Below are 21,859 nucleotides of genomic sequence, written 5' to 3'. Positions count from 1 at the left end.
AGTATGGATGCACAGTTGAAGTGAAAGAGAATTTTAAGGCCGAGCTATGGCGTCTTTTTGGCACCAGCAGTGAGTAGTAGGACGTACGTATGGCCCGCCAGGAGTATGATTCCACGGCGGTTCAAGTCAAAGCAGTTTCAAATTTATGTTCGGGAGAAGAAGAGGGGTTAGAAGGTCACAAGCGAGTCATCCGAACGAGCCGTTCTCTTCTTTAGAAGTCGGTAACGAATGAAAGTAGGCCGATCTAAACAGAGATTGAGATTCGTAATTCGGAGAAATCACGCTGAATCCAAGGCATAATTGATACTCGTGCAAAATGAAAACCGGATTAACCGTTTCGTCCTTCATGAGTATCAGGCTTGCCATGCGCCCAATAATTGGAATAGACCTAAGAGGACCATATGTTCTGTTCTTCGTATTGCACCCAATAGCTAGACCGCGACTCGGAGTTATAATGCTTGATAGTCGTTGTAACTTATAATCCGTGGAGCTGGCCAGAGAGGTAATGGGTTCACCGTAATACAAGACCAGAATGAGAGATATAACGTCCACGACAAAACGTCCACGACAAATACTTAATCCGACTGGATAGCCGTGCTTGGTAGTGGATAGGCTGTTACTAAAGAAGCATGGAGAGTATCACTGTGAGAAACGCATAATAAATCACATATTATTCGTTTCCCGACACACCCGCACCCAAGCGTGGATATACCTCGAGTACATATGGTCAACGCAGGAAAAGGGAACGAAACTGGGTACGTGCCTTCTAAGTGGTAAATGAGGAAGTTCTTCTTCCGCATATAAATGGCACCTACCCTTCATCTTGACTGCCAAGAAATGATACAGTTCCTTGAATATGATTCTCTGATTGGGGTCCCATAATATCAGTGGAGTTAAGAATATAATAATAAGAAACTTTGTCCAATTACCGACGTTCTCGCGTGTGGTGGGTTTCGTTCCCAGATGTTGGAATTCCCATATTCTCAAATGTTGGCTGCGGCGGAAGAGAAAGTGGAGCGGGCCATTTGAGGAGTTAGAACTGGCTTGGAAGCCTGAAACCGCATATGACTTTGGAAAACCTTTACAGATTCAGCGATTACGGAGACAACTATCAGGCATCTGATCTAAGGTCTGCAAAACTTTTCATCCGGACTCGGCAGTGGCTAAGTCGGCTGAAAGTATTTGCGAGCGACCGCAAACGACAATAGATCCAAACACGCATGGATACGCAGTAGTGTTGGCGCGACCTCAGATCATATTGAACAAGGATGGCTATGATGGACATAACAAATCAGAAACTGTGCTACATCAACACTGAACCTCGTAAAGTTACAAGTACATGGCAGTTTAGGTTGAGCCGAGATGAGGAGCATCGGATATATCATTATAAAGTCATGCGCGGACCAGATTAGTGAAATTTGACTGAGAAAATTCAAACTCATTCGTCCATCACGCGGACGAAGAAGTGAGATGAACGAAATGCAAATTACAAAGTCCGTCAATCAAGCCGTGTGCTTCTCTTGCGACCCTTCATTATCATCACCCATTAAACTGTCCAATTTCTTATCTGCTGGCTCATTAATCTTGGTGTGCGCAATGTTTGCAAGGCTTTCGGTAACCTCCTCGCCATCGAAAATGGCAGCAGTCTCCTCGAGAGTACGATGCCTGGTCTCAATAACGTCTGAGAAATATCTTATCAGGACACGGGCGGACTAAGCAGGGTTGGAGCTTACACAAGAAACAGAAGACAAACTCAAAGGCCAACCAACACACGTAGACAATGTAGTACTTCCAGCCGATAGCATCTGAGGAGCAACAATTAACAAAAAGTCAAGAGCGAGGATGAACCAATCTGTCATACCGAGGGCTATAGGGTTCGTGTATTGATTAAAGATGAGGGAGAGAGAGATAGCGAAGTTGAAGACAGTGAAGCCCTTTGCACGAATGTCGAAAGGCAGAATCTCAACCGTGTAAGAGACAATCAAGGGACTGAAAGCAACACTGTTCTTCGAATGAGACCAGGCACGTTTGCACGTTGAAAGAAATCGGAGAGGACGTACTCATATGCAGCATAGAATAGGAAAATAAAGGCGATGACTGCGTGACCAGCGTGTGCGTCAGCACGTTGGGCATAGATAGCAGAGCACACTGTTTGCATCATGAAGAAGAGGAGCATTCCAGCGAGTGAGGACAAGAAAAGTAAGCGACGGCCAGCTTTTTCTACCACGAAGGCACCCAACAGAGCCCAAAATAGGTTCCAGATATGAAGGATACCGTTGATGAGGAGCTGAACGTTGGGATCCGTGATACCTATAGTCTCCAAGACACGTGCAAGGTAATAAGAAACGAGGCCATTGCCAGACCACTGAGAGAAGAAAGCGAGGGCGACGATGATCCTGAGACGCCTCAGATTGCCTCTCTTGGTGAAAAGGGACTTCCAGCCAACGTGAGCTGCGACGGTACGATCGAACTCAATGGCTGCTTTGATTTCTTCAAATTCATATTTGACGAGAGGATCCTCACTAGAGCAGCAAACCAACACATTAAGGACTGATCTGGTAACGGTTCGGCACCAAACTTACGCATTGCCATCAGCGTGGTAGTAGGCGAGTGTTTTGAGAGCTTCTGCATCTCTGCCCTTGCTGACCAACCAACGAGGAGATTCGGGAGCAAAAAAGACCAAAGCTACTTGAATGATAGAAGGAAGGCCCTGAAGGACGGAGGGAATACGCCAAGCCCAGGTGCTACCCTCCATTTTGAAAGTTCCATAAGTCGACCATGCGGCACTATCGATTTTATTTAGACCACACCTCAAAAAGGACAGGGTTACGTACATGATGGCACCAGAGTACCAGAGGGAGTTGTAGCATGAGGTTAAGGGTGCACGGTAAGCAGGGTAGGATATCTCGGTAACCAACATGGGGGCGGCGTTGGCTAAGAAGGCGTTAGTCGCACTACGGGGTAGGAAAGTACGCTGTCTTTACCGGCAAACGTGAGACCAAAACCAATACAGAAACTGTCGGAGAGAAGATGTGAATACAACATTTAATTACATGAAGGCTCTTCAACGAACCGAGCACCAATGAACATGCCAGTGGACTGAGATGCAGTTTGAATGGCACAACCAATGCACATGATGACAGCTCCCATCCAGACGGCAAATCGACGACCGAGGCCATCAGAGATGTACGGAGAGAAGGGGTAGGCAGCCAAAGCACCAATATTCTGAAGGAATTATAAAAAAAGTGGATTGAATATACTGTAGGTGAATCTAGCGGACCAAATTCTTACTTGGATAGCGTTGAGTAAACCTAAATCGCCTTTGGAAGGGTCATTGAAATAACTCGTCCATTGTGGAAGGGACTGGAGGCCATTCATCATGCTTCCATCGTACCCATTTGTTGACGAAGTGATCAGGCTAGGTGTTGTAATCAGCGACCGTAATTTAGCAAGGCCAACTAACTCACAAAAGGACGATCCATGCATTGAGACGAATTAATCTGAAAAGAATGTTTATTAGGTGAAAAGCGGCGGGAGGGTTGAAAAACATACCGCCCGTTGTTGTACCATTTCCTCCTTGGATCCGCGAGACTGGCGAAGTTATTGGTCGAGCTTGTGTTTGCAACAGCGCCTCCCGCCATAGTTAATCAATGCAAGTTATTGGCGGGAAGTAAGGAGGGGATGGGCTGCTCAAGAAGCATGGGGAAGAATGGAGGGATTATATATAGTTGCCTAGGCCCGGGAAAAGGGAAGATGGGGAATGGCCGAATGACCGGGAGACAGGTTTTTTCCAAAGGTACGCCGTATGATTCCCCACAGGCTTAACTTGGACATGTGGACTAACATAGCGAAACTGCAATTGAATCCGAGTCTCACGGCCCTGCATCCGGTCCCCATTTCGTTTGTGCGCATGCTGGATATAAAATATATCCTTTTCCCAATCATGACCCATGGCTTTCACCATTTCCCTCAGTGGCCTCCCCTAACTCGATTTGTCGCCCGCTTCGACGCCTTCACGAGATATACTTACAGAACTTTCTCTGCTTTTGGCATTCAGGGATGGCCAAACTCGGTTATTTTTATTTTCACTCGTTTCGACCCATGACCTACGCCGCATTGGGATTGAAAATGATGGAGTGATGGAATCGGTCCTTGACATATCTCTTTCATAAGTCCACCGAAGATATTCCGGCGTCCGAACCAGCTGAATTATTGAACCAGTCCCCAAAATATACCATTGTCTGTGATCCATTGTCTGTGATCTATTTCTCCGATTTGGTTTCGCCCTTCAAACCCATAGAAGCGTAGCGCGGAATTTTGACTTTTCGAGACATCTGAATCTGGAGCCGCCTTACCGAAAATGTTCAAATTTTCATCGGTGACATTTGCAGGTAACAACTTAGTAGATCGTCGAAAAAAAATATGAACTCTTCGATTACTGACATGAATTCAACAAACCTATCCCCGCACAGCGTAAAGTTCGTATGAGATCAATTGGAGAACGCCATCAGCTTCAGATCATCAACCTAACTGATATCATTGTCACATATACACTGAATCAGGTACATTGCCCGATGTGCCGATTCTAAGAAAATTTGTCGCACTGCTTCCCAGAAAACATGTCCCATAGGCTTGAAAATCAGGAAAAATGGCAGAATTTTCAAAATTATATTCCAGTACATACTCAGCACCATGGTGCCGAGGCGTTTAAATTGATTACGTTTAGTGCGTATACTACGTCGGTCGGTTTGTGTGTGGCAGCCCCTTGAGTGAGGTTTTTGCCATCCGATCGTCGGCTTGAATTATATATATAGTTAAAGATTATGTTCCTGTGAACATGAACAAGATCAGTTGACCCAATGTTGTGTCTCAACTGCTTCACTCCGCCAGCTTTGGGGGTCCTTGAGACTTGTTAAGGCTACTATTAGCTGTTTATCGCGCGTGAGCTGAATGAGGTTGCTAGACTAAACCTGTATACAACTTTTCATCACTTGGACTCCACATCACAATCTTTGTCCAGGCTCACGGCCATTTTGGCATTTGGGAATACAGACAGCGTATATTTACTACAGTGTCATCAGGGGCGTCAGCAGGCCTCCGCCATAAACACGCGACATCTCATATCAAAATCCAATAACCCCTGATTCCATTCCCGGACCTGCCCCACCTATAGTAAGCAGCAGTAAGCTCCGCATGGCATGGTCATACATAGATCTGGTTATAGCATGTAATGGTCAAAGCAAGACAACCGATCTCATCTATCTGATCCTACTACGGTAGTTTGTATATGGAAAATTAATCTTTTACGCTATAGTTGCTTCAACAAATCTCGAGCCGACGAATCATTATTGACACGATCCGATGGACCCTCCTGCCTCCGCGTTTCTTCTGGTGGTGGAGACTCGACGGGTGGAAGGAGGGAGCCAACGTCCGTTTTTCTCCGCCTTCCAAATCCCCAATTAGTTGCTAAACTTGCTAAAGTACTTGCCGCGGTCAGGACAGGTCTCGCTGGAGCCTGTGAGGGATTCTGTAACGTATTACTTCCTGCTAACGGGGATGACCGCGGAATATGATATGATGTTGTTCTTTTCCTGCCCAAATTACGTTGCAATAGGTTATTCATACCATCAGCCAACGACTCTTCTGGCGAGGACGTCACGGGCGAACCAAAGGGATTCCCATCATTCGAAGGCGACGAGGATAATAATATCTGGTCTGCTAATGCTGTCGTAGCGGGTGCCTTAGCTGTCCCAGGCGAAGAAGTACCAAGGGTTGGTAATCTTCCGGAGAATTTCGAAGTTGTCGATAACCGTGAAGCCCGTGATCCGGGTCGCAAAGGTGATGCTTGACTGGAAAAATTCTGTGGCACTGAAGATATGATAGCAGGAAGACGGGGAGAAGGGGCAGGGAGCGGTGATATTTGTGTAGGTGATTGTGATATTCTGGGTACAGGCGATGGTGGCGAAGATGACGTCTCACCGGGAGTCTCGTGGGTTATTGCTTCGTCGGGTTGGATTACCCCATGTCGAGACGCGAGGGCATCGATCTGATTCTCCGGAGCTTGTGCCAGGAGACGCGATAACGACGATGGTCGAGTACCCGGCGAAGAATTCGATCGTTGACGAATGGGAAAGAACTGAGAATTAGGGGAATGTGTTACGCGGAAAGTATCCTCGACCTCGGTTTCAGGCGGTCCGGTTGCTATTACTGGAGGTAGATTCGGAGGACTATTTATGGGAGTGATACTTGTCATATTGTCCTTGGGTGCTTTCTCGATAGAAATTTTCCTGGAAGAAGCACGCCGTTTGTTCTGACTTGGTTGGGTCCAATCTTCCACTTCCAGCATATAATACTTGACACCATCCCCTAGGCCATATGGATTGCTAGCTGGATTCTGTGAAGGAAGCTATCGTAACTAAGCTCTCAATTGCGAATTACCTACTTACCTGATGGTCTACCACGCGTTCAGCTATTGACGTGATCCTTGCCACGATCCATTCTCGTGTCTTTAATTGTTCGGCCAGGTGACCAGTAGCTTGAAGGAAGTAATGCGGGAATGAGACTGATATAATTGAAACAACGGATTATCATCGGGGTAACGTCGTTAGCAACATTGAATTTTTAAATTGAACGGAATCCGTTTCGGCTTACCATTGAACGCCGCCCATGGTTTCGAGACCGAGTTCCTCGTAGGAAGAAACAAGGCCAAATCCCCTTTGGCAAAATTCTTGAAGGAGATTTTACCTTTGGCTCGTTCGCGATACTCTTTGCATTGCTTTTGCCACTTTCGGATAGTCGACCCTGTCTTTGATATTGCCTCTAGAAAACGATCATGGTCAAAACCGCGAAGAATCTCCAGCGCATTGGCAGGGTCCGAGGGATCAATAGGTTCTGCTTCATCATTATGTCCATGGCCGAGAACGCTGTGGCGCAAAGCGGACGAGAGAGCCGATTCAGCTAGATTTAAGGCAGCAGCAGAGGTGGTATGTTTCGCGGATGTGGTGTGCGACGACATAGCCTGGGCCGAACTTAACGCCTTTACATGAGAATCGCGGAATGTGATTGCTACATCCAAGATCTGGGCGACAAGTCGACCGCTGTTCTCAAGTCGTTGTTCAAAGGCAGATTGTGAAACCTGTCCTTCACGTAAGTCCTCTCTGAGTATCCTCTCAATATGCCTGGCCTCTCTCAGTTCGTGCTCCACGCGTTGCAATTCTTCCCGTAACCCGACGGCGTCCGCGTTCGCTACGTCTACTTCTGCCTTCAGGTCCTTTAACATACTATCCTTGTTTTCTTCGGTAGCTTTGAGTTCGAAAAATTGACGTTCCAACACCGCACGATCACCGTCAGCTTCCGCCCGATGATCTCTTATGATACGGTCGTGTTCTGATGCCTGAGCCCGTAATAGCCGGTCCTTCTCTTGGCTGGCTTCTTTGAGGGCTTGATGAACCTCAGCACTTTCTGACCGCGCAGCTCGAATCTGCGCTTGCAAATCTTCTCCGCGTGAACGAGCATCCTCCAATCTACGCAAATTGTTTGCTTGTTCCTCGAGGAGGGCAACAACTTTCGTAGCGTTCTTTGCTTCCAAAGCCTTGACCTCTTCGAATTCAACTTTGACCTGTTGAAGGTCTTGCCGCACAAGTTCAGCTTCCCGAGACTGATCAGTGGCATCTGCCAGAGCCCGCACGAGATCGCGTCGTTGGATCTCAATATCGCTTGCAAGGTCCGCATTCCGTCTCTCTAGAATCCGCCGCGCTGTCGCATCGCCTTCCATTTGTGCTCGTGCTTGGTGTAAATCACGTTCCAGTCGATTGCTGCGTTCCTGTTCGTCACAAAATTTTGACTCTGTCTCTCCAAGCCTATTCTTCAGTCGGGTAACCTCAGACTGTAGTGCCTTTCGTTCCTCCTGAAATTGGGTTTCTTGGCGTGCCTTGGCCTCCTGGATGGCTCGGAGTTGTTCAACCAGTTCTTGATAAGCCTGTTCATCAGCTTCTGTCGCTATGTGTCAAAGAAAAATGTTCTTTAGCCCCATTCGTTTCATCAGAACACAGAAGCACCCACATCTTCGGCGAGAAGACGATACTCGCGATACAGATAAGACTACGTGTGAGGCAGATTGCGTCATCATATGTTCAGAATGCTTCTGAGGTGAACAGACCCACGTGAGCGTTCGGCCATTCTATCGAAATTTATCTCCAACCCTTCCATTTTCCCGATCAGTTTGTTGAGAGATGCACGACATTCATCTACTGCCTTCAGCGCAGTGATATCATTAACCGACTCGGCATCTTTTTCGAGGTCCCCCAATATGTTCATCAGAACTGAAGCTCATTGTAAGAAATGTAATATCGGAAGGGAAAGTGATTGTGCATACCATCGACGTCCCCACGCTCAAGTGAATATTCCGAGTCCGTACTTCCACTGGGAGAGAAATCTATGACAGGAACTGGTTCATCCATCCCACGAGTGTCAAAAGGCAGTTGACCATGTACTTCGCTGCGATAAACCTGGCGCCTAATGCGTTCACTTGCCCTTTAAATCGGTTAATCAGCACAGGCGATCTATCGGGATAGAAGTGCTGCGGAAATTTACGAAAGTTTGGCCATCACTTCTAAGATGGTTTGCGCACGTTGAAAGAAGAACCGAGCTCATCTCTGAGGTCAGATGACCGAGATAAAGTTTGACGCGCAATAAAACTCACAGAACTCCTTGCGGCGGACGATTTCTATCACGGTAGCACCATATGCATAGAGCATATTGTGGAGCCGCTGGATATGGGAAAAGCTATTCTTTCCGCGAAAACTAGCTTGAAGTGCAGAAAGAGCAGGAGGTATTTGCGCGACGTCTTGGTTAAGAAGGCTGATTCTGCGAACAGCTACAATGCAATGCTCGGTGTACTCATTCTGCGTTCATATATTGAAAAAGAGTCACATATAAATGTCAGTTGAATTTACCTTCACTTCTGCGATAAAACGGACTTCGTTTCGGTGGTCAAAATCTAACTGTCGGACTTCTACTCAAGTTAGCTCCTAGAATGGCGAGTCAATATTTGTACTCACCACGAATGAGGTTATCCGGATTATTTGTGGGGCCTGCCCCATAGGGTCAGTTCATAACTAGTGAAGCGGACATATCCAGCTCATACCCTCAAGTGCTGCAGCACAATCGGTGATCTTCTCCACGAAGGACTGAGATCGCCGGAAACAGGAGTCGGCGTCATCGATTAAGCTGGCGAAAACGTAAGGACTTGGGGGTGGATAGATGTTCTATCTTACCGTCTATCGCTGACTGAGGAGCGCACGATATCGGTGCCTTCTTTTAATTTGAGAACAACCTTTTCCGTGAGTTCAAAACGCGACTTCAAGTCCTCTAAGGGCCCCAACGTCAACAGAGCACTCAGAATCAACGCGGGTGGACACACCATGCGTTCGTGCACAACCTGCCGCCACTGTTCGCATCTTGTCATTGGAGACATAATCACCTAACGTCCTATGTCGGTCTCCAGCCTCGATAGCTCTTCGAACAGAAGTAGACATGAAGTCAACGTGTATCCGGACTCTTTTGATCATTTCAAGATCTGAATTCAGTCCCTCAAGGAGTGAGGCTTGTTTAGCGAGTTCACGCTTTGCATTAACAGCTATAGAATCAAACGTGTCGAATATAGCGAGAATGTGGAGATCGAGGCTACTTGTTGCTATTCGAACTGCCTCATGTTGATAACGTAGTGATATGAGGAGTTGATTAACTTGTTCATGGTGGAGGCGTGCTGTCCTCAGATACGATGCGGCGAGTTGTGAGGGTCGGATTGGTGGAGTTGCACTCATGTTTTCTGTAAACGTATAGAAATTGCATCAGCGCCCTGTTACATGCGACAAGATTCAATTGACCTTCTACTGTAGGCTGTAGAGTGGGTTGTACATGTAGACTCCGTAGAACATCTTCCAGCTCATAGTCCAGGTAGTACTTGTTGAACACGTATATAATCTGTGGAGTCCTGGCGTTTAACACTGAAGCTAAGTGCTGTATGCACAACTCCATGACACGAACCTGGTCCGCTGCGCCAGCGAGGTCTCTAACATTGCTGTTCGTAAGCCGCCGTCCATCGGAAAGATACGCCAGTATGGCGTCTTGTTCGATTCCTGACTCTTGGTTCACGAATATTTCGAGACTTCCCGCTCTGAAGGTCTAGAGTCAGAATTACGTTGCAGTCCAGATAATGAGTTGACTTGCCTTTCAATATCTCTCAATGTAGCGTTGGTCTAGGTGCAAAGTCAGTAGATACCAGGAATATAGGTCGCCTAATAAAGGGACTACGAACATGAAACAAGTTACCATCCTCTGCACGGCAGATTCGTAGCATGATGCTAGACACGCAACCGCGACTGGATGAATAATTAACAAGAGTTAGGCAGGTATTAAACGCCCAACCATAACACGCACAAGTGAATAGGCTGACGTAATGGGAACAAATGAACTAATTTAGCGAATCTGACCTGACCATTGACCAACGGCCAGAATACGAGGTGCACAGGTCCATGCCTGCAATACTCCACGTCGTATTGTGTATTTCAATGCCATGAATGCCGTAGAATCGCGGGCCCACTCAAGCTCCGGTTTTTCAAGCGTCGTGTCTGAACAGGCTTTCTGCTCATCCTGCCAACTGTCAGCCAGACATGACGTCGAGATTTCTCTCCCTTTAGAGTTGGTTCGAAAGGTACAAAATTCATCATTTTTCCCACCATCATACTCACTCTGAGGATACATAGAGTAAGGATTGAGCATTTGTCCTCGGTGGGCAGCTCTAATCGTTCACAGTTATTCTTTTGGCCTGCTTAGATGCACAAATCACACCAAAGATGTGCCTCCTCTGTACCACCGTCCACGCTTGGGTTCTTCCGGTCCTATATCATTCTTTGCAGTTCCCGTTTGCGCCGAGGCTAATCAGTTTTGTTGCGAAACACGATGTTCCAGAAGAGCACATCCGTATGCGGCTACTCCTCGTTCGAAGCCTCTACATTGGATGCACTCCCAGTGAGGAAAGGCATATGGTTTATCTCCATGACCTCGGACCTTGTGTAGCTCTGGAGCGTCTTTTGAGCCTCTGCTCCGAATTACGCTCATTCATACTTATCGGGACACATTGGCCGCGGTTTGAATCGTTACTTCCACCTCACCTCGACAAAATCACTGTGGGCCCAATGCATAACTCTATTAGCCTACGTCAACTCAATTCTGGCCCGCCGATTGTGTATCTCACCAGTGCCTTCACATTTCTCACTGACAACGAAATGGAAGACATTGCCAGTTATCCAACGATGAAGAAAATACGGAGGCTCTGTGACGCCAATAGCATGGGGCCTTTTTGGGCAGTCAAGCAAGCTTTTATTGCTGCTCACCTCCAGGAGTATGAGATTGTTATCTGCGGTACACCAGACAATACCAGATTCGTTCGAAGCCTGGCCGAAGAGATTTTGATAGAAATGGACGTCGATTGTAGTGTAACTTTTCGAGAGGCTTCACTCGGCTCGTGGATCAACCTAGTTCATCAAGAGTTTGTTGACTGGAGGCATCATTTTATCGGTATGCAAGTTCCGAACTTTTCAGCACTCTCACAATTGATACTCCAGACGCAGTATCACAGTAGGGATGTAACCTGGTTATATACTGTTCTGTATTTAGTGCAGCTTGTGCGTGAGGCTAAAATATACATGCAGGCAATTGCAGAAAATGTCTGGTGACGAGAGACTTAAAGGACAAGTATAAGTTGAGGTTCAAAGTTTCAACTCTCCGCCCGAACTACCTCAAGACATGGGTAAAGAGAGATCTATTGCTGCCGACGGCTCATGCACTCCTATACTGCCATTGATTTCGTCAGTATCACTGTCCTGCCCTCTATTCCTCAGCATTCTCGAGCTTCCTCTTTGATAATACCTTCATCCGACGAACATAGCTTATTCGGTAGTCAGCATTGGAAATAATGAAGAATGTAAATAAACCCACTCTTCATATTGGCAACTACGCAAAGAAATGAGTTCCAATTCGATCGGGCTAGTATACTTAGACGTACCGCTCATATGCATGGCGCTCATGCTCACATTCCCAGGGTAGGTAGAAATTCTGCTTTCGGCAGACATTCAACGGAAGCAGAAGACTGGTTTGGCCGATCCAATGGCAACATGAAGCATGCGACGAAGGCACAAACGTAAGAAATCGAGTTTGTTTGCCCAATATTTTCAATAGTGGTCCAGAATCACAGGAGGGTAGGTATGCGCATGTCGAGGATTCAATGCAAAAACGTGGCCGTATTGAAGTTTCCCATAGGCCCATCCGAACGAACAATACAGAGAATATAATTTACAAACCTATGATGAGCACGGGTACCGCATACTCCCGAGATATAATATTGATACTCACGCAGAACAACCATCGCGCCATGCTAGGGGCACTTTGTTCGCTTTGAGTTCAGCTTGCGATGCAGTTGTAGAAGACGTCATTAAACAGGAAGAGGAATAAGTTCGGGCCGTGCTTTCGGTCGTGAACAACAGCGACGACGTTCCGATGGATGATCACGTGACTGGAACATATGCAAACAACGTGCACACACACAACCCAAACACGCACACCTTGTCAATCAAGGTATAGGCTAGCTCTAGCCTCAGCATCGAACCAGTCCAGATTTTGATAATCTGGTTCTGCTAATGACCAGGTACCTCACGCCAACTGTATAGAATCAGCGTTCTCTTCACGAGTAACCGTCGCGTCGATTAACTTCTTCCTGCTTTCCTAACTTGAATATGTGCACCTAAAATGACTTCACATCGTGATACATCCAAATCAACTGAAACGCGGAACGACACGCCTAATCCTGCTTTCCATACTTACGTTGACGGTCTCATGATTCAATACCTAGCTTTCATTGGAGCAAGTGGCGCCAGAAACAGTCAGCCAACTTGGTGATAAAAAGCTCCAGAACAAGAAGCCATCTCAGAACCTAATCCCCTCCTAATACCCTCGAGTCGAACTACCATTTCTTTGACACGATTCATGGATCCCAGATTTGACTGCGACCCTGCACATCCTGTAGAGCCTTCACTACAAGCCGAGCTACGACAGGATAGTATGGAGGTTCAACATCTCGCAGAAGAAATCCGGGTGCTTGATGCAAGACGTCGTGATTTGTTAAGCCGACGCAATGAAATCCTCTCCACCATTAACATACTGCCACCCGAACTCCTTTCTCTTATCTTCGAGTTGGCATGTCCTCCTCGAAAACAATCTACAGGCGCCAACTCCAAGGATAATTTTACGCAGTACCAGCACCCTCTGCGTCTTGGAGCTGTATCTTCTTACTGGCGCGAAGTCGCTTGGTCGATACCCCACCTTTGGACTCAAATCAGTCCATTCCCTTCGAAAGAGTTACCCCGGCCTATTGACTTAGGTTCCATCAACAAAGATATAATCGCGACTTATTGTCGTAATTCTAGATCACTTCCTATTGACTTGCATCTCAATTTCCGGAGTTTCTCAACCAAATCCAAGGCTTCGTTCGAAGATGCGAGCAGGATTTTCAGGACCCTTCTTGTCAGGTCGGCGAGAAGGATCAGATCGTTGGTTTGCGCAGTCAATGGCGCTGATACTGCCGGGGTATGGTCCTTGCTGACCAGTGATTTCATGAACAGTGAGGAGTTATGCAACCTTGGAGAAGTTCATTTCTCCGAGTCTACTTCCAGCTCTCAACCATTTTCCGCGCCACTCTTCGCACACGTTCCTCAGAACCTTCGCCGCGTCACTTTGCATCGTCACCCCTGGTCATTGCACGAGAACTTTTGGGGTCTCCTTACCTCCCTTGAACTCAACTCTTTATTCACAACCCAGTGCCTTAGGATAGTGGTACAATGCACTAACTTGGTCGAGTTCAAGGCATTCAGCCGATCTACAGGCCCAACCATCACACTCATCCCTCCTGAAGAGCCTATCACGTTCGAGAATCTCCAACGGTGGACTGGTCACTTCCTGGTCAACGAACCAATAAACTTTTTCATCTACTCCTCTTTTCGACTTCCTGCCGTTAAGCTGCTAGACTTGGGCGAATCTTCTGATCCGATTCCCTCAGCCGATGAAGAAATCGCTGATTGGGAAGAATTCTTTGGGAGCATGACCAATTTGAAGGAAATACGGTCCAGCTACTGGGGTTGTCAGGTCGATAATTGGGCAGCGATATGGGATATCGTAGGATCGTCAGTCCAAGAATTGGAGATGTCCTTTTTGGAACCGTCACAAGCGCTCGCATTCATAAATCTCTTGACCCCCACTTCCAATCAGCTTTCCGATGAACAATTGCCTAGTCTGAAGGCCCTTCGCGCTGCTCTATGCCTCAACTCGGACCGCATGTCTCGTTTTCTTGATATGGTTGAAATGCGAAGGAAAGACCATATCCGTACGACGAACTTGGAAGTCGCCGCTCCGTTCGAGAATATCGTTTTACACCTGTGTAGCCACCGACGAGTGGTTCATCCAGAGAAATGTTGCAAGAGATTTACGAAAGCTCACAGAGAGCGAATTGAACAGCTGATTAGGGACGGTTTGACGTTTGAAATTAATGAATGGTGTGAGATGGGGAAAGAATGGGTTACACTCGAGTGGTGATGAGTGCCGAGTGTACTAGTTCAACGTTCAAGGATGACGCCTTACTATATGAGGATTTTGGGATTGTACGACTTGATTCGGACAGCCTGATTGGCACTTGTAAAAGAAGCCTCTAGACGCACATGTACAAACTACTTTGACATTCTTATGCATCCTATTACTACTCATGTATTCGAATGGATGACAAAAAAACTTCGCTATTCAAAGTCGTTAGCACTGGCTGTTACATTGGCTTGTATCTTGGCAGCTGAACGAATGCCCACTTTGAGCACCGGAAGCTGAGGAGTTTTCCGAACAATGTCACGGCGTCGATTGGATTGCCTCGAAGGAACTTCCTTAGACTCAATGCGCCGTCCGTCCAGTCCCTTCGATCTCTTGGCATACCTATCGAAGAGCATACCGCAAGTCAACTCGAACGCTAGTATATTTAGCTACGATCCTCGCGGATCTAAGCCGAAAATCTATCAAGAGTCATGTCGATAAACTTGAGGAGTCAGACGGCCCGTCTCGATACCATCCTTATGCCAATTTCCGCGCGTTTTCTGTCCATCGATGAAATACGTGACCCGAAACACAGTGAAACCCTACTCTGCTCAGCGAATTCATACCATTCATGTCGGATAACAATAACATAAACCTAAGTATGAAACGTGTGTGCACTATACAGATAGGCGTTCAAAGTTATGTTTGATGCTTCACTCCTTCCCATTGGATGGATTGCTCTGCTAGCTTCTGCCTTAAACCTTCGATGTTGGCCCCAGCCTAAGCAGTTAAAATTCAGAACTGTCTTGCGATAAGATTCCTTGATCAAATATCTCACCATCTTGCCTGGCATCTGTGAGAGTATGGTTCCCAGACCCGTGCCCTCACAATGATCAATAGTACTGCGCCTTCCGTCATGCTTGTGAGACTCTTCAGAATCTCTCCTCCTGAAATTCAAGCCGGGAGTCGTAATTTGCTAATAACTAAATCAGCCCTCCGCCCAGTGCAAAAAGGTAGACCTCACTGACACAGTTACTTTCGGATCTCCCGGCGCGTAATTGGCATAAGGCTTGATCCTTACAAGCTCCTGGTGCACAGGTTTCAACATTGATGCCCCGGTTTTTGAATTCCAAGTACTTCTTGAAGAGGTTGTCATCCCGTTCAAATGCTTCCGTTACCTTATGCCAAAATGCAGGCGTCAGCGGCGTGGTTGCTGGCCAGCCACCGGGAATCGCGGCACCATACACTTCACGAGCTGAGTAGTATTGCGTCCATTGTGCTAGGATGAATAGTGAGCCTAAGAGAATATGCGGCGGATAAATAATCTGCATCTCACGTGCTGTCTGGAAGGATGCGTCATTCACATCACCTTTCATTCACATTGACATCAACAAGGACTGACGACAGACTGCGAAAGACATACTGAAAAATACCCTTGCGTCCATGACTTCAAAAGTATCTGGATCGACGTCGTAAACTTTGAATGCAGGGTTTCCGGCTACGTAGACTCAGTGTCAAGCTTGCTCCCCTGATGCGCGAATTAGCCGACTTGGTACTCACATCGCGGGGTTGTTGAAGGACAAATCCATGAAGTACTGATAGCATTTTCTGCTATGCGATTATCATAATCCGAGTACGAGATACCGAATTCATCCTTCGAAACGTATTGGCAATAGCACCTATAACCAGCAATGGCGAACACTCACCCGATGTGTATGACCATAGAATTGACCTGCTATAGTATTGCTGTATCGCCGGACAATCTGATCAAAGTAGTTCGACTGGTGCACAAATCTAATTAGATGTGACAAGTTTGAAAACGGCGCTTATACCTGGTCATGGAGTGCATCACCACTGTTCGGGGGCATGTGTGCGATGATCCACGCCCTCTGACCAGCATCCTCCGCAGCTTGGAGTTGCTCCGCAACAAAGGTCAGGATACCATTGGGATCTCGTCTGATACGGCCCAAAAGGATTAAATCGAGGCAACTAGGTAGATGAATAGCGGTACTTACTGGAGGTTGTCGCTATCAAAGAGCCAGAAACTTGAAAGCAATGTGTTGAAAATTTTAAAGTTTTTTCACGGCGGCATAACCTACTTCGCTTTGTACCAATAAATATCGTTCATTGAAATGACGCTGTTGGAAGGTGAATAGCTGCCGAATAGCACATGGCTATATCTACCCACCGAAGATTTCTTCCCGGTACAAGGATTGAATAACTCCCAGACATATGTTGAACAGAATCTATGGCGGAAGCATCGAGCCATTTCTGATATGTGATCAGCTATGAGACTATAGCGTATTGCAGGTGTATGAACTTACCGACCAACCCGAAGATTGAACATCAAAAGCCCATTGAGAAGAGGTGGCCCCGTCGCTTGTATTACGAGGGAACGAATTGACGGGAGCTACATCACTAGCGCAGGCGCGTTAGAATGTTACAAGGAGGATGACGGTGCGACTAACTGATTTCCTAAGGATGATGTTAAATAATGTTCTTCACGTTATAAATAAACTCACCCATGACAGGAAAGACCGAATTCGTCATGATTGTCTGCATTTCCTCGTCAAACTGTTTCAAATTACTCGTAACCCCATTCTGGTTCACCAACCAAATATCAGCTAAACATGTAGAGATCAGTGCAATTGTTTTACCGTCAATTTCTATACTATAACATACCTTCGATAACGTCACCTGTGAAAATCGAGAAGGAATTCTCTTGAATCGAAGCAGCATGGAGCATGCTCTGAATGAGGCTTGTCGAGGTATCACAGCTATGACTTCCTATTGGTCCCGCGGCCTCTTTGATTGGCTCTCCAGCCGCATCCGCCCAATTTCTACAACAAATTGGTTTCGTGCACTGTACTTCCGCACCGGGCTAAAAAATAGTCACAGCATGATGCATTAGCATAGACCCATAGAGGTAGAGGTGATAGCATACCGTGTAATCCCGATCTATGTGAACATCACTGAAGTGAACAACTTGAAATGGTTCGCGACCACTGCTAGTCCATTTCTTCGGATTAACCGGGGCAGCTGGGAGCGGAAATTTGAACTGATTGACGGCAGGAGCCTGACAAAGACCGAAAGTAGCTTCACACAATAGAGTTGCAGTTCGTCCGAAAGGCGAGATGGAACGTAGATCATGAGCCAGAATAGGGCCTTGGTCACCAATCACGCCTTCACAGACATCGTCGTCTTCGACCTGCAAGTACGAAAAATCAATGCTAAAACTCCATGTACACCATGAACCAAATTACCCCGAGAGCCTTACAGACAGCAGTAATGGTTCCAGTGAGTGCGCCGTCTCCGATCAGAGCTAGTCCAGCGAGAGGAAGGAGGAGCGCATGGCATGAAGCGCAATCCACAGCGTGAGTTATTGCGTTCACGATATCATCGACCAGGTCCGCATTTATTCCTCCGATACAGCAAAATGCTGCAGCAAGAGTTAACAACCAGCTGGTTTTCATGTGGACAGTTGGGACATCAGGTGGATTCACTGGTCCACGAGGTTAAGTAGGCACTTCGTCAATCACTGCCTGATCAACACGCGTTGTGCCTTTGCACACAAGTTTGATCAGCACATGGGTCAGAAGCTGTCCGAGAGCTTGTACTGGACTCTGTGGGAGACCTTCGATAGTTCGTTTGAGAATATATTCCCATATACAATACTAGATGCAGGTGTTGCAGCCAGAAGAGAAGATCCGCATGTCAACGAAAACGTCGATCAGATGCCCAAGGCAATCGAAGGTTTGCATTGACGCTTTATGAGGTCGCTTTCTGTGAGAGAAGCTGAGAAAGCACAAGTGTTGCATCAGAGCATTCGCATATGAAAGGGATTCTAAACCATGTAAGGCTTCCGCATGGTGGCAGATGTAGGACGCACCATAAGGATATAAGATCACCTGAGAGGGTTCGGTCGAAAGCCTGAGAAGGATCATTTTTTTGGGTAGAGTATTTCTGTTTCAGAGGAATGTGATAATTGTCCAACTGGCGGCATCAGCCCAGCATCAGCTAATAAGTACCGTCGGCCGTCCTAAGCCTCACTTCAATGTATCGTTTTCCGAGCCAATCAGGCTGGGCTCACAAGCAGAAGTTTCAAGAACTGACGTGTTCCCAACAGACGGGTAACGGACAAGTGATCTGTTAGTCTCTATCAGAACCCGCGACTGCATGATTGGGAGGCAATCCGGCGGCGAGGAACGACACTGGTGGGAGAGAGAACCGGTATTACATACCATTACCGATCGAAGGTTAGATAAGCCAGAGATCTCGAGAGGAGACTGCGCCGGCGGCTGCCGAGGTTCAAACCTTCGACGTCAACATTCAACTCTCCCTCAGCTCAACAGCACACATTAGCACACTCAATAATGCTCGCCCTTCCAGTTGTATGATGGTCCAATCAATTTCTGGATAATGTGTAAGTAGCTCATGGCCGCACGCTATTGTCAAATATACAATACGAAACTAACACACTCCTGTTTCCAGTTTTGCACCTATTCCCACCATCTCTCGCAGCGGCAAAATTCTACCAACATACGATTTGAATCGGAAGACACGACTGTTAGTTGAGCTATGCAATTATCGCAGGGAGTCATGGCTGGAACTTGCCGGGTTTAAGCAACTACATAAAAGGTAACTCTATTTCCCCAACGAACGATCAAACACTCGCCACCAACTTCTGGCTCAACTGTACACTAACTCTGCCACACTTGACTATACTTCCGATCACAACTCTGCCGAACTTGCTTCAACTGCGCCGAATTCTTCTCCTCTCTGCTGCATTCTTCACTTCACCGCTCTCACTCTCACTCTGCTACATACACTTTCAACTGAAATCAGAAAATGATCAATTGAACTTGGATCCACGATGTATTGTAGATAAATTATTTTTACCCCGGTGATGCACGATCTTATCGTACATATAAATCAAAGCTCAAAGGTTCAGTATGCTGTGAATCCAAGAATAAGATTGGGCGCAGAGCTCTCGCATATGTTTAATCATAGCTACAATAAAGAAAAACATGATCATTCATAATCACAATCGCATCCACCCCTTCTATTCTGCCATATAATTCACGATAAAAAATGAAACTGCAACTTCGCACTCTGAATTGAAACATACAACAAAAAAAGTCATCCTTCATATCTAACAATCACTCTTCGTCTAATTGAGAGCTAAAACAATTCTGCCAGCAATCGTTCCTTCGTTCAATGCTGAATAAACGCTGCATGATAATCAGAAAATCGCAACGAATTCTTTTTCCTAAAAAAAAACGCACTCTTCGAGATCATCGATATGTTTCTCTGCATAATGGACTTTGACAGCACCAGTAGCTGCAATATCGACACATTCGATAGCATCTTGTCGGTTTCCGACATATGATCCATGGATGGTAATACTCTTATATACGGTCCAGAAGATGTCTGCATCAAGAGTTGCCTTCGCGGGAAGACCGACTGCCATCAAGCGACCATTGGGACGAAGATAATCGATCGCTTGAGAATAACCGCTTGACTGCAGAAAAGCAAATGAGTGAAGGCGGATGAGATAGGAGAGGTATGATAAAACATACGGAGGCTGTAGTCACTACAGTTGCATGTGCACCCTTGCCTCCGGTAACGCGTTTGATCTCGGCGGTAACGTCTTTGCAAGTCTTAAAATCGATCCAATGGTCTGCACCTAAAGAGAGGCACAATTTACGTTTCTCTTCTCCCCCATCTGCATTCATTGTGAGCAAGATACGACGCGATAGAGTAAGAAACTGCCTCACCGATTGCGATGACACGACGACCCATGTACTTGGCATATTGAATGGCTAAGTCGAGCAACGTCAGATGCCAATTCCTACATGATAGTCAATATATATACCAAGGTGACCAAGACCTCCACCAGCGCCCGGAAGAACGATCCAGTCGCCTGGGCCTGTCTCGCTGTACTTGAGTGCACGATAAACGGTCAGACCCTGCCAAGAAATGAGTAATTGGATGATGAAAAAACAGTATGTACGCTTACGGCACAGAGAAGGGAAGCAGCCGCGGCACTGTCAAGCCCTTCAGGGATCGGAGTGACGCAATGGACGTAGGATACCTGTGCGTTTGAGTACATATATGCAGACGGTTATGAACCATGAACTTACGACATATTGCTGGAAGGTACCGTCGATGGTATAACCACTGATCTGGACATTCTCACAATCTGGAACGATGACGTTCAGGTAAACGGTTGCAAAACGATATCGGCCACTTACTTTGCTCGAAAGATTTCCTGCAGGGTTCACACTCGAGGCAACTAAAAGGATACACACTCAGCTAAATTCCAAAATACAAAGGAACGAACGTACGAATATGCGATCCATTTGATACCGACACGGTCACCAATCTTGACAGGACTGTGTGTCGTATTCTCGCCTATGGCTACAATTTCTCCAACGCCTTCATGACCACCGATCAAAGGGGCTTTGGTGGGAATAGGCCAATCGCCCATGGCGGCATGTAAATCGGTGTGGCAAACACCAGTGCAATGCATCTTGACGAGACATTCCCCAGGAGCGAGTTCCTCTGGTTGTTTGACCGGTACGTTCGAGCGGACTTCAACACGAGCACCAGACTTCTGAACGATAGCGGCCTTTTGAACTTTAGGAATCTCTGTCTTCTGGGAAGACATAGAGTGGACTGAATGGGACATTTTGTGAGTTGGAAGAGTGTTACAGTCGTTGAGAGGTGGTGTTGGTGAGATGCGCCTCAAGACATGGATTGAGGGTATTTATAAGAGCATGAGACGTCATCGTCTCCATCATGACCCAAGCTGGCTTTAACGCGGTGGAACCTATTTTCTAGACTGCTATTCGTACCGTCATTCGTGATAAGTTTTGGATGGTCTGGAACCTGTGTGCCCAAGCGATCGCCTTAACTAGTCACTTCATCTATAATTAGTCTCAGTTCTAGGCCTCGAGGACTGCAGAGGGAAAACGTTGAAACTTTACCGAAAGTCTCTTGCAACGGTAAATTTGTCCGATTATCAGGTCAGAGGTTGTTTGGGTCACTATTGAGTTCGAGTTGTTGAAGGTGATTGTGCTTGAAATAGGAGTTGAATTTTGACCATGATGATGAACGCGCGAACGGACACCGAGTAATGTCAGCATAAGCGGACAATCAAAATTTACGACTCCGAACGGCTCGTACTAAGTGCGACTCCAAATGCCAATCCCGGTCCTTTTTTCTGTAG

The 21,859-nt window shown here is 46.6% G+C and overlaps 6 protein-coding genes across 6 annotated transcripts; 1 reads left to right on the top strand and 5 right to left on the bottom strand.

Annotated features, from left to right (window-relative positions):
- Window positions 1-1,230: 1,230 nt before the first annotated feature.
- Window positions 1,231-3,682, bottom strand: AGABI2DRAFT_194194 (hypothetical protein). Its single transcript, XM_006463291.1, has 11 exons — window positions 3,553-3,682; window positions 3,468-3,500; window positions 3,292-3,418; window positions 3,074-3,225; window positions 2,985-3,016; window positions 2,835-2,934; window positions 2,583-2,786; window positions 2,061-2,522; window positions 1,862-2,001; window positions 1,734-1,805; window positions 1,231-1,681 (listed from the first exon to the last, which is right to left on the bottom strand). The coding sequence occupies exons 1-11, from the start codon at window positions 3,639-3,641 to the stop codon at window positions 1,503-1,505; spliced, it is 1,590 nt and encodes a 529-aa protein (XP_006463354.1). The 5' UTR covers window positions 3,642-3,682; the 3' UTR covers window positions 1,231-1,502.
- A 1,453-nt stretch (window positions 3,683-5,135) lies between these two features.
- AGABI2DRAFT_225068 (hypothetical protein) lies at window positions 5,136-10,382 on the bottom strand. The gene is made up of 17 exons (XM_006463290.1): window positions 10,319-10,382; window positions 10,231-10,259; window positions 10,048-10,177; window positions 9,888-9,984; window positions 9,422-9,829; window positions 9,276-9,369; window positions 9,146-9,228; window positions 9,063-9,092; window positions 8,955-9,016; window positions 8,702-8,903; window positions 8,593-8,647; window positions 8,375-8,532; window positions 8,163-8,321; window positions 8,062-8,100; window positions 6,652-7,998; window positions 6,447-6,562; window positions 5,136-6,394 (listed from the first exon to the last, which is right to left on the bottom strand). Exons 1-17 carry the CDS (start codon window positions 10,358-10,360, stop codon window positions 5,309-5,311), a joined length of 4,137 nt encoding a protein of 1,378 aa, XP_006463353.1. The 5' UTR covers window positions 10,361-10,382; the 3' UTR covers window positions 5,136-5,308.
- Window positions 10,383-11,228: 846 nt separating this feature from the next.
- NdufB7 (NdufB7 NADH dehydrogenase 1 beta subcomplex) lies at window positions 11,229-12,574 on the bottom strand. Its single transcript, XM_006463289.1, has 5 exons — window positions 12,415-12,574; window positions 12,068-12,151; window positions 12,001-12,015; window positions 11,632-11,950; window positions 11,229-11,578 (listed from the first exon to the last, which is right to left on the bottom strand). Exons 1-4 carry the CDS (start codon window positions 12,492-12,494, stop codon window positions 11,893-11,895), a joined length of 237 nt encoding a protein of 78 aa, XP_006463352.1. The 5' UTR covers window positions 12,495-12,574; the 3' UTR covers window positions 11,229-11,578; window positions 11,632-11,892.
- A 303-nt stretch (window positions 12,575-12,877) lies between these two features.
- Window positions 12,878-14,810, top strand: AGABI2DRAFT_179729 (hypothetical protein). Its single transcript, XM_006463288.1, has one exon. The coding sequence runs from the start codon at window positions 13,045-13,047 to the stop codon at window positions 14,644-14,646; it is 1,602 nt and encodes a 533-aa protein (XP_006463351.1). The 5' UTR covers window positions 12,878-13,044; the 3' UTR covers window positions 14,647-14,810.
- Window positions 14,811-15,239: 429 nt separating this feature from the next.
- Window positions 15,240-18,106, bottom strand: AGABI2DRAFT_194192 (hypothetical protein). The gene is made up of 17 exons (XM_006463287.1): window positions 17,892-18,106; window positions 17,573-17,836; window positions 17,311-17,509; window positions 17,151-17,252; window positions 17,097-17,103; window positions 16,953-17,046; window positions 16,817-16,899; window positions 16,728-16,766; window positions 16,644-16,673; window positions 16,461-16,584; window positions 16,335-16,409; window positions 16,189-16,282; window positions 16,052-16,126; window positions 15,965-15,997; window positions 15,657-15,907; window positions 15,467-15,604; window positions 15,240-15,408 (listed from the first exon to the last, which is right to left on the bottom strand). The coding sequence occupies exons 1-17, from the start codon at window positions 18,099-18,101 to the stop codon at window positions 15,328-15,330; spliced, it is 1,899 nt and encodes a 632-aa protein (XP_006463350.1). The 5' UTR covers window positions 18,102-18,106; the 3' UTR covers window positions 15,240-15,327.
- A 1,481-nt stretch (window positions 18,107-19,587) lies between these two features.
- AGABI2DRAFT_194191 (hypothetical protein) lies at window positions 19,588-21,516 on the bottom strand. Its single transcript, XM_006463286.1, has 9 exons — window positions 20,976-21,516; window positions 20,883-20,923; window positions 20,772-20,830; window positions 20,648-20,722; window positions 20,504-20,597; window positions 20,406-20,450; window positions 20,208-20,353; window positions 19,914-20,149; window positions 19,588-19,859 (listed from the first exon to the last, which is right to left on the bottom strand). The coding sequence occupies exons 1-9, from the start codon at window positions 21,317-21,319 to the stop codon at window positions 19,799-19,801; spliced, it is 1,101 nt and encodes a 366-aa protein (XP_006463349.1). The 5' UTR covers window positions 21,320-21,516; the 3' UTR covers window positions 19,588-19,798.
- Window positions 21,517-21,859: the final 343 nt, after the last annotated feature.

This window comes from Agaricus bisporus (genome assembly GCF_000300575.1).
Source record: "Agaricus bisporus var. bisporus H97 unplaced genomic scaffold AGABI2scaffold_8, whole genome shotgun sequence".
NCBI classification, from domain to species: Eukaryota; Fungi; Basidiomycota; class Agaricomycetes; order Agaricales; family Agaricaceae; genus Agaricus; species Agaricus bisporus.
This window is presented reverse-complemented; position numbering and strand designations above follow the sequence as displayed.